Here is an 11,005-nt window from a genome sequence, read left to right on the forward strand (position 1 = left end):
TTATTCGCAACGCTGAATCAGTCTCAAAATTCTAGTGTTTTGGGGAAAAGGTTATTAGATGCAACAAATCGTCCTTATTTCTTCGCAATTCACAGCGCTCCACCATGCGCATCATCTTTTTAAAAATGCTTGCATGGCAACAAAATAGCCTACAAGTAATATGCTTGTACAAACATGACAAATTTTGGCAATAACAATTGCAAAACAAGCAACAGCATCTTTAATTTTGTGAAACTTTTGTGTAAATATATTGTAAAATACAGGCACACGAAGCAATACAAAGGCAGCACTTAGTGCCAAAACCCCAATTTCATAATTTTCTCAAAACGCCATCTTTTTACTAGTGTTTTTGCTAAATACCTACAGACTCATTCTGACCTGTACAAAATCTTCTACACATCTTTCATAATCCCTACCGTGGGAACTCCTTTGGACTCTTTAACTCCATGACAAACTTTTTTTTTCGCTTTTTTTATTTTTTAACTTTACATCTTAAGCAACATAATCTTCAGCAGACATTACAAAACTGGACCTTTGTAAGATATAAATACTTACAAGCAAGTTTGCTTCCCATCAAAGGGTTAACTGTTCATACTTCTTCAGTCAGCTTTGTCAATACTTCACTCCCATGCATGGACAAAAATTATCTTACAATTTTTCTTATATGCTTTCATCTGATATCCGGTTGGACCAGATAATCTCAATTTCAAGCGTTCTGGAGGAGCTGTCTTTGTTGTTGTCATGATTTAGGTTGAACAAACCACTGTATACACCTTCCGTAACAACTTTGTCAATTTGGATTGTAACTTTCCCAAGCGTTGACTGAAAGAGAACCACTATCACAATTAGCACTAGAAAGTGCGAACATTATGCAGGGCATGTACTCTACCAATAAATAAGCAATGACACGAGGGGGTAAAAAAAAGAAAAGCAACACTTTTCCTGTAATTGACATTTTAACTATTTCCGATATAATGGGTATATTTGCTCTTGGAACAGTGAATCAGTGATTAACACCAGACTATTGATTGCAACAATTGAATGAACAGCCTTGTTGAATGCAACAAAAGTGCTTAAAGCTTAGATTTGGATATCTAATTACCTTTCCAAAAGTATTTTTGCTTTTGCATATGATGTGGAGTTTTTGTCCTTTTGGAGGTACATCAAAGGCCCATGTAAATCCTTCTTTCCACTCTGGAGAAATACTGTGGCTCACAACCTAATAATAATACAACATGGTTTATTAATAAGAAACACAGTAGCAAATCAGTACTTCAAAAATTTATATACAATCAGCAATTTACACGGCAATTGGTCTTGAAACCTTGTTGGATTAAGCCACCTCCTTCAATGTAGAATCAAGGCATTTTATGAAGATTTGCAAGAATATGAATTTCAGATTATGAAGATTGTGAATATTACCTTGGTTTGCCGTGGAGGACCATTGCCTATTGTCAATCGGCAAAATGCATTAGTGGTTCCCATTGTCTGCTTTAGGTTGTTGCCACGCTTAATGGTAACGGTCAAACACCCAGGTAAGCAGTGCAGCAAGCTGTCCGCTCTCTCATGGAAACTTGGTGGGCAAGTTTTCATGAGCATTTGCAGAATAGGAATTGCTTCAGCGGCAATCATGGCTTGAGACTTTGCAACATCTATTGGCATAGTCGACCAAGAATTTCTTAACAAGCATAGTGTATCTAACACAGACCCCTGAGCAGCCTCACTGCCAGACTTGAGTGCTCCAACCAAATGCGGGATACATAGAGTGGCTGCTTCAGAAGTATGAAGTTTAGGAAAGTTCATAAATATCACATGTAAGGTCCTCAAAACCTCTTCATTAATTGTTGCAGTGGACCACAACTCTCTCTCTAGTGCAGCTGCTCAAAAAAGCATTTGCAGTTTCATTATTTAGATGGCAAAAAGGAGCTTCAAAACAAGTGATAATCACCACTACCAGAAGATATACAGAATAGAAAAATATTAGTACAACAACAAACAAAAAGTAAGTTTAAGATTGCCAAGGTGTCTACTGTTCTGCAGCAAGCCGTCTCAACATGATTTTGTGGTAGGAAATATAATTTACCTTACAGTTAATGGGAAAATGGTTCACTTTTTGAGGTATCTGTTTGGACATTGCAAGACTTATGACTGATTGACAATGGCTAATTTCTTACAAGTTAACTCCAACAATAATAAAAACCGAAAAACAAGGCAGAGTTGACGTTTTTTAGGTGTTAAGTGAAAATTTAAAAATATGTGATAAAGAGGATTCAACTAGAAACCCTAACTTTAAGCAATATGGGGGTAAAGAGGGGGTCTAATATTAATAGAATTCATCCTCTTTTTACTAAGAAGTAAAATGTAACTTACCTGTCAAAGATCTGATAAGCTCATTTGAAACATACTCTTGGAGTGTGTGATTGGAAAATAAAAATTTGGTTAGCAATGCTGCCTGTCCAGCTACTTCTGCATTGGTAGACAATAATAGCTCTTGAACAACTAATATGCCACCAGCTTCTGCAACAGCTCTCCTATTAGTTCTACTGCACATAACAAAGTTCTGCAATGCACAAATTGCAACCATTTTCATTTCATCTGTTGATTGATCCTCTAGCAAGCTTATCAGTGCACGACATGCAGAAACTGAAGCACTGGCTCTAGCTAGTCCTTCATGCTGAGAGAGGTCCCCGAGGGCAAGGGCTGCAAGAAGCTTGCCAGACTCTGATCTGGTTTGGGGGTCTAACAGATACTGTGATAAAGGTGCAATTGCATACTTGGATACCTTCATCTGCCGTATCCTCCCATTGTTAAACAAAGCTTCAAGCAACCTTCCTGAAGTTTCTTCACACTGATGGGATCTTAGTAAATCCAACAAAGCATCTATGACACCAGCTTGAGTCATCTGTTCAGCGCTTGAAGCATCAGTCCTTTCATGAATGAGTAAAGCGTTAAGAGCCACAGTGATGGTGCTCTCCAGTGTTGAGTGCAACATTTTGACCAGAACCACAACTGGAACTTTAAAATAATATTCAGTGTTGAAACGCAGAACATTGGAGAGCACCAAGGCAGCTGATTCCCACAATGAATGAGGCGGTTGAGGATCATCTTGAATAATAACTTTTGCAATCTCAAAAATACCTCCAGCATCAGCAACTGCTTTCGGCCAGCTTGTGGAGATCTTTTCCAATGCTTTTACTGCTGTTTGCTGTAGGTTCAATATTCCAATTCCAGCAAGCTGCACAAGTGGGACAACTGCATTTTTTGTGGTGATGTCCTGCTGGAAATGCTCCTGTGCAAGTAGATGAGTCAACAATTCTGTGCCAAGCTGTTGGATAGCATGAGATGGAGATTCCAAAAATGATAGTAAAGGCTCAATGACTTGGCTTGGAGTAAGCTTTAAAGTTACAAGGCTCTGTGGTTTTTCTAAAATATTCACGAGCGCTTGCAAAGCGCTGTGCTGTCCCCACAGACTGAAGTCTGGTTGAAGTAAAACCATGAAAAGTGGTTCTACTATCTTTGCAGCATCAGAGCTCCTAGCAATTGCACTGCTATTCGTCAAAATGCGGAATAGTTCAGCAATGGTAGAGCACAATGCACTGGGTGCAACAGGAAGAAGGTCAAGACAATTGTCAATAATACCAGCTTTAACCATCTGCAATTTGCGCGGGGTCCGGTCTTTCCCCAACTTTATAAGAGCACACACAGTAGCTTCAACAAGTCGATGGTTTGTCCCAGACACCAAGCGAACAAGGAGATCTACCACATCATAACCTTCTACAAGCTCAACCTGTTGCTCGTCATCCAATAATCTCTCAAAAGCACAAACCGCAGATTCCACAACAATACTTAAATCAGACTGCATGAGTGATATAAGGGGTTGTATGCATTCAGAAGCAATTGGATTTGCGATGATCTTAGCATTACCAAACATAATGAAACAAAGTTCTGCAGCATTTCTCTTCAATTCCAAGGAGGAATTGGATGATAATATTTTGTATAGACTTTCAAGTAGATTTCCATCTATATCAGTCAATAAACATGCTTTTGAAGTATTTCCTGATGTCAACTTAACCAAAGCAACAAGAGCAACCTCTAGCTCACACTCTGATGCAGCAGTAAGCATATCAACCAATGGTGGAACGGCCTGCCCGGCTAAGTCAGAATCTTTAATGTTCTCGGCATCAAAAAGTTGATGGAGGGCCCTTGCGGCACTAAGTCTAGCACCTCTTGATCCCAGATGTAGAACAGCTATGAGTTGGTTCAAGGAACTAAGTGATGCTTCATATCGAATAAGATCAGGATTGCTAAACAATATTCTAAATAATTCTGTTATGGTGGCTTCTGTTGAGTCTTGAGGGCTCAAGGACAGGTATTTCGTTAAAGCATCCAGACCTCCGGCTTCAGCCATGATTAATTTATTTGTATCACTACCATCGACAATCTGGGTTAAGAGTCGAACAGCAACAGGAGGGGCACCTGGCCTATCTGGTATTGGTCTCAAGATATCCACTAACAGAGGAATAGATTTGCGTGCAGTAGAGCCAACTCTTACATCCTCGATTTCAAAAAGTTTTTCCAAAACAACTTCATCAGGATATCTCACCAAGAAAAATTCTTCTGATAAAGCTACAAGATTTGGCGTATCAGATTCTATGTGACCGATTAGTGTTATCAACCCAGCAACAGCACCTGAATTTGCAATAGCAAGAATTATTCCCTTACTTCCACTACAAACAAGACTAGCCATTGCCTGTGCAGCGAAAAATCTATCAATCACTTCATCAGATCTCAGCAGAAGAGCAAGTGCAGGTATGATGCGCATAGTTGCAGGAGACAGAACAATATTTGCATCTTGAAACAAAATGGCCAGGAACAAGGCACTAATCCAAATACCCTCAGTATCTTCAAATTCAGCCTGCAAAGTCACAAGTTCTGGCTTAGCTATCGGTCATAATTGGATGAGTTTTACACCCCAAACATTCACAATACCATCTATGAGACACAAGCTACATGAAAGATAAAGGGATGAAACCCAGATAATTACACCAGGGGTTCCTAAGCAGTCAGAAATGGGAAAGAAGGAAATAACACCCTTGAAAAAAGACAGCTTTCATGTAGTTTTACGTAGGCTATTCGCTATTGGTCCTCCCAGTCGTAAACAGTTTCTGAATCTTATATTGGTGTGTGATGCAATCAGATTTGGACTAGGAAATCCAAATAGAAACTAGATGTAAGCATAATAAGACAACTTAAAACACGGGCATTTCTATAGCTCTTTTCAGCAATCCTCAAAATTTCATATTTTGACCTAATTCGTTAGAGCATAACTGAATTAGTAACAGTCTTGGTTCCAAAAGTCCACAATATCAGAATTAAATTGCAAGCAAGTCCCATATCCAATTGGTCACTAATTCTGTTCTCTCTCATCTTCACGCATTCTATGATTCATCTGCAGTCATCAACTTGCTGCATATAGCGTGGCAGATATAAATTCTCCACATGAAAAAAGTAACATTTTCAATATTGTTTTCCCTGAGGCATTTTACACTATGCCCTGAGAAGGTTGAATAAAAGGCACTCAAAATGCAACTTGTACTCCTGTAGGAAGCTGAAGTTTAAAGAGCCAAACGACAATATTAGCTGAATAAACATTCCCCAAAGTTCTGCCTTTGCCATTTTTATCTGTCTTAACTATTGTCTGAAGCCCCTAAATCACCACAACCCAAACAGTTAAATTTATATAATTATATTAGCTAAATAAATAATTTATTGCTAACATCATAGGACTAGTGTCTCTAATATCCCAGCTGCAAGGAGGGGTTCCAACTAGACAAGGTATACAACTGTTGTAAAGAGGAAATGACAACTACAAGAGCAATTACCAATGAAATTTCTTGATTTAGACTCTAGATATGCATGCAGCAGACAGAGGGGGGGGGGGGGTGTATATGTGCCTCTGAGAGAGAGAGAGAGAGAGAGAGTTCTCAACAATTTGGAAGGCTAAATAGGTCATATACCTGTGGATTAGAAGTATAACTAGCAAGTTTGTCAGAGAGAGCCTCAAGCGCACCAGCTTCCATTACAGTGACATTATTGTTTCTAAGAAAGGAAGAAATTATTAAAAGCAACCACAAGGCTACTGTACCCCCCAAGATAGTCGCTGGATCAGGAACATCGAAGTCATCAGCTTCCTGAAATGCAGTTCTTTCCATATAACCTCTTGGAGTTCTGACTTCAATATCTAAAGAGGAACAGCTAGAATTCTGCTTCATCATATCCACTAAAGCATATATAAGAGGTTTTAAATATCCTGACAGATCAAGAGCATCCATTGATTGTTTTTTGTGCTCTTTTGCAGCACATATGAGTAATGCTGCCCCTCCAACTCTCACTTCAAGACTGGATGAATGCATGATTCTATCAGCTAAAGCACCAATGGAACTTGATCTTGCTATCAAAAAATCACCAAGAACAGCTGGTTGATCCCCACAAAGCCTTGACAAAATTTCTATTGCCTTATCTTGCAATGGAGGAGGTCCCTCAGCTAGACAGCACACAAGAGGCTCTATGCTCGACGGAACCTCAGCAAGGGCAGCCCATGGCGGATAAGTGAAGTTCAAGCCTTGCTTTGTCCTTGCAAGAAGTGCAACTACTTCTAAAGCGTCAGCAACATCAGTCCCATTCATATCCATTGCATTTAAGGAATCAACAAGCGTAAGAACAACAAAGCGGCATTGTGCATTTCCTTTGAGTACGTCACCAACTGGAAAATGCTTAAGTAACTGATGAAGGGCTCGTGATGCATTCTTCTTCCCTTCTGAAGTCCCTTCAGCCAAAACTCTTGTCAAAGCTGAAACAACATCTTCTACCAGCACTTCTGCAGCAATGTCGGGGTCAGAGAGAAGATTGGCCAGTGCAGCAACTGCAGTTTCAGCAGCATCAATAGAAGAAGTTTTAGCCAACTTAATCAAAGGCTTGACATCCCCTTCTGCAATATATGACATTTTGTTTGTAGTTTTAGTTTTTGTTGGACGAGAAAGAGCACCCAGCGCTCGAGCTGACTGTGTGGCAACCATTTGAGTATTGCTGGTCAAAAGCCTCATACATGGATTCACAATCTCATCAGTTGCAAGACTACCGCAGATATCTTGTCTCATACTGAATAGATCAGCTAGTACAGAAGCTGCATACTCTTGGTTTTCTTCATTGGATGAATTGAGAACCTGGACAAGGGATCTCAGCCCTTTATTGGCAGCAGATCCCTTCTGCACAAGATCTTCTTGTAATGCCATTGTAAGCACATGACCCAGAACTTTAATAACATGGGCCTTTGAGCTTGGTGAGTCTCCTAGAAGCAAAGCGAGTAACTGATTAATTGTGGCAGAATCAGCTGCTCGGATAAGCTTTGTAAGTGCCATAGCTGAGGCGTCCTGACCTTTCGGTCCACCACTTTTTAGAAGCCATAAGAATGCCGGAACAGCTCCGGCACTTTCAACACATGCACGAATGTCTTCGCTGTGACAGCACAAAATCCACAGAACATGAGCTGCAACCTCCCTTGCCTTCTGAGATCCAGCTTCTAACAGCTGTACCAATGGAGGAATTCCACCGGCAGCAGTAATAGCCCATTTGCTGTCATCAACCTGTTCAGTCAAGATTGCTATCAACTGAACAGCATATTCTTGATGCTGCTCACTAGATAAACCCAGCAATGATATCAGCAACTGAATTCCTTCTCTCTTGCCAATGGCCTCCCAAATGCCAACCTCCCGACGGCATAATTTGGTTAAAGAAAGTATCAGATACTCCCGCACATCAGCAGTAGCCATTGTTATGAGTCCTATAAGCACCTTCTTTGCTTCTGCATGGCAGACCCATTGTGAAAGGAAGATGTTGCCATACAAGCTCGCCATAGCCTCAAGGACACGCTCTTGAACCAGCTTATTATCATGAGGCTTTAATAGCATCACTAAAATATCCTCTATCTGTCTTGCATCAAAAGGTTCGTCATCAACACCAGATTTTTGCTCGAAGACCATCAGAGCATAGGCAAGTGCTCCTATTATATCAGCAACTGGGGCAGCTAGGCGAGGAGACTGTGATAGTTCACCAAGATATACTACTAAAGCAGGCATTCCACCATAAATGTTTGCTAAAGCACGAGTGGCATGTCCCTGCAGAGCCTGGCCACGCTGACCTTGCATACACTCTTTAGAAGGAGCAACAATAGCTCCAATGAGAACTGGAACACCATCAGCAGCCACAATGGCCTTCTTGGCTTTAATTGACTTTGAAGAAAGTGCCTCCAAAGCATCAGCAGCACTAGCACGAACAGAAATATCATTATTCTGACCCACGAGCTGGACCAAAGCTTTGACAGCTCCTGAATCTATTACTGTGGGGATGCTATCACCAAAAGCCAACATCAAACGAGCTAACAGAGAAGCTGCATTGGACTGGGCAGCAGCATTATCAGAAGACAGTAGACCAACAATGATATCCACTCCCCCAGCCTCAAGTGTCGCTCTCCAATAGCCATCCTTGTCTCCACAAAGATTTCTCAAAGCCCCTGTAACGAAACCCTGTACCACATTGTCCTGCTTGTTTTTTGGATTGAGCTGATCCCATAAGGTGGGAACTACACCTTCTGTTACAAATATCTTCATACCAACATGATCATCTGAAAGACCACCAGAGGAAACTTCATATAGAGCCTCTGCTGCGGCCTTTCTTGTCTCAGTGGATTCGGACTTCAAAAGCGAGAGTAACGGTGGAATGCATCCACCTAGAAGCACCTTCAATCGTAAGTCTTCATCTTTGCATAAAACACTCAGAGTTGCAGCAACATTTACTTTTGCCAAAGGGGTTCCACTCCTAAGAATGGATATGAACAACGGCATTGCTTGGGCATGAGACCCAATAAGTAGTCTAGCCTCCTTCTTTGCTTTGGCAATTGTTAGTATGCGCATTGTAATAAGCTCTCTCTCCTGTGGTGAAGACATGTTGGCATGTAGTTGTTCGAGAAACTTGGCAACTGTCGACATCGTACTTTCTGGATCGTCCATTGCTGATGTTCCATTAGATTCCCTGTGTATAACAGCAAATTCAAAGCATTTAAGGCAACAAGAAAGAATGATTATCTAACATCAATAAGATTTATTATAGTAAAAGGAGGGGAAAAAGAAAATAGAGAGAGAGAGAGAGAGAGAATAGTTCTCCACTTACCAGAGTAACATTATAATGAAGATGCTGTTTTTTTTTAAAAAAAAAAAATTTACTGACAGTTAAAAGTTCAATTCAGATGACAGTCTTCACTCATTTTGAAAACTAAAATTTCTATTATTCATATGACAGTTTTATTTCCTAGAAGTATGAAAAGAACAGCCCAGTTGCCACATTTAGAAAAATAAATAAAATGAAAAAGTATATAAAAGTAAAAGAAAAAAAATGTAGTAACCTAGGTTGAGAAGTAGATGAGAATCCGTGCGCTTGAGGTTCAGGGGAGGGAGACTTTGACATTTGCATGAATACACCAGTTTAGCTAGCTCCTCGGCAGTCTGCAAATAAAACAAATCAATTTTATCACATCAAAAGCAAACAAATAGTCGTAAACCCCATTAACAACTTTTACATTCTCCATTATCAATATGCTCATCAACCCCGCACTGGAAGCTAAATTTCGGAAAACCAGAATAGAATAAGAAACCACTTCTGCAAAGTACTTGCAAATGCATATCAATTATATGGAAAAATTCCCAATTTCTAAAACCCACACACAGAAAACTACAATTCAATTTGATTCCACAAACCAAAAATCAGGCAATATCCAAGATTGCAAAACCAAAACATTCACAAAAGGAAAAAAAAAACGGTAGAATTGGTGACAAATTCTCCATAAAAGGAACAACCCAGCAAATATTACCGTAAAAATGATAACTTTAACGAAGATCAAATCAAAAACTTACCGAAATGCAAATGCCAAGAAGTCCCCCTTCTTGTCAACTAAAAATCTGGTTTCTTGGTCTGAAGAACATCGGTAATTCACCACCAGCAACCCTCACTTCATTACTCATCCAATCAATCTTCACCACGTCAACCAACTGAAATTATGCTCAAAAAGTACCAGATTACAGTCACCGGATTACACACTCACTCAAACCGCACCAGCTTCTCTCCCAATCAAAATTCCAAACCCAACAACGCGTACCAAACACTCGCTCGCTCGCTTTCTCTGACACAAAACAACAAACAAATAGAAATCAAACAAAAATAAATAAATAAAAGAGAGTTGGCCAAATACACAAAAGCTTCATGTAGATCTTCAATTCATACACTCTGTAAGAATAAAAGGAATTTGATTTATGAATAATGTGATTGAAACTACGGAGATCAGATCACAAAGAGACACATGTCCTTCTCTTTAAGCTGTCATTTGAAAAAGAAAAAATAAACAAAAAATTTAATCTCATAACGTGAAATTAGATTAAATTAAGTTAAATTGAAGTACCAGAAATTCAGTGAGGCCGAACTGAAGAAACTCAAATGAGCGTAAATGAAGAAGCCAAAATCAACACAGACACAGAGAGAGAGAGAGAGAGAAGAGAGAGACTCTGGGTCTTTTCGGTTCCTTTTCTTTCTGTTACGTGTTTTCTGTTTTTCACTTTTTAGTGCATTTTTAATTTTCATTTTATTTTCCATTTATTTTGCTCCCTCACTCTCAGTCTCACTCTGTCGTTTACAAGTAAAGACGGAATAATAGAAGACTCCCTGAATTTTACAAATATTGGACTACGAATTTAATTTTTCCGTTGATAATAAACAAATATGCCCCTTATTAAAAAAGACATATTCATTATCCTACAAATAACTAATAACCCGCAAAATTTTTTAAATTAAATTACAATTTACCAATAATAACAATAAATTTTTTGTCTAAATAATTTTTTTATATCTCAAATCAAATACCTATAATCTCAATAAATCGAATTTATGTTCAAATGATCAG

General features: G+C 39.3%; 1 protein-coding gene across 2 annotated transcripts; it reads right to left on the bottom strand.

Moving 5' to 3' along the window:
• Window positions 1-228: 228 nt before the first annotated feature.
• On the bottom strand, window positions 229-10,624 carry LOC18041271 (protein CELLULOSE SYNTHASE INTERACTIVE 3). Of its 2 annotated transcripts, XM_024185056.1 has the most exons (9): window positions 10,508-10,624; window positions 10,333-10,425; window positions 9,966-10,231; window positions 9,458-9,557; window positions 6,018-9,087; window positions 2,371-4,915; window positions 1,423-1,877; window positions 1,103-1,219; window positions 229-822 (listed from the first exon to the last, which is right to left on the bottom strand). In XM_024185056.1, the coding sequence occupies exons 4-9, from the start codon at window positions 9,523-9,525 to the stop codon at window positions 661-663; spliced, it is 6,417 nt and encodes a 2,138-aa protein (XP_024040824.1). In that variant the 5' UTR covers window positions 9,526-9,557; window positions 9,966-10,231; window positions 10,333-10,425; window positions 10,508-10,624; the 3' UTR covers window positions 229-660. The 2 variants fall into 2 exon arrangements, with proteins under 2 accessions (XP_024040824.1, XP_006434239.2); XM_006434176.2 differs by lacking the exon at window positions 10,333-10,425.
• Between the last annotated feature and the right edge of the window lie 381 nt (window positions 10,625-11,005).

Source organism: Citrus clementina, unplaced genomic scaffold (genome assembly GCF_000493195.1).
Source record: "Citrus clementina cultivar Clemenules unplaced genomic scaffold, Citrus_clementina_v1.0 scaffold_5, whole genome shotgun sequence".
Classification (NCBI taxonomy): domain Eukaryota; kingdom Viridiplantae; phylum Streptophyta; class Magnoliopsida; order Sapindales; family Rutaceae; genus Citrus; species Citrus x clementina.

Bases quoted from the DNA above. Each gene is read 5' to 3' on its own strand.
- LOC18041271 (XM_006434176.2), bottom strand. From the start codon at position 9,525: ATGCAAATGTCAAAGTCTCCCTCCCCTGAACCTCAAGCGCACGGATTC. The intron at 9,088-9,457 runs GTTACTACATTT...TGTTATACACAG, and splicing joins TCATCTACTTCTCAACCTAG to GGAATCTAATGGAACATCAG. The intron at 1,220-1,422 runs GTAATATTCACA...TATTATTATTAG, and splicing joins GTCCTCCACGGCAAACCAAG to GTTGTGAGCCACAGTATTTC.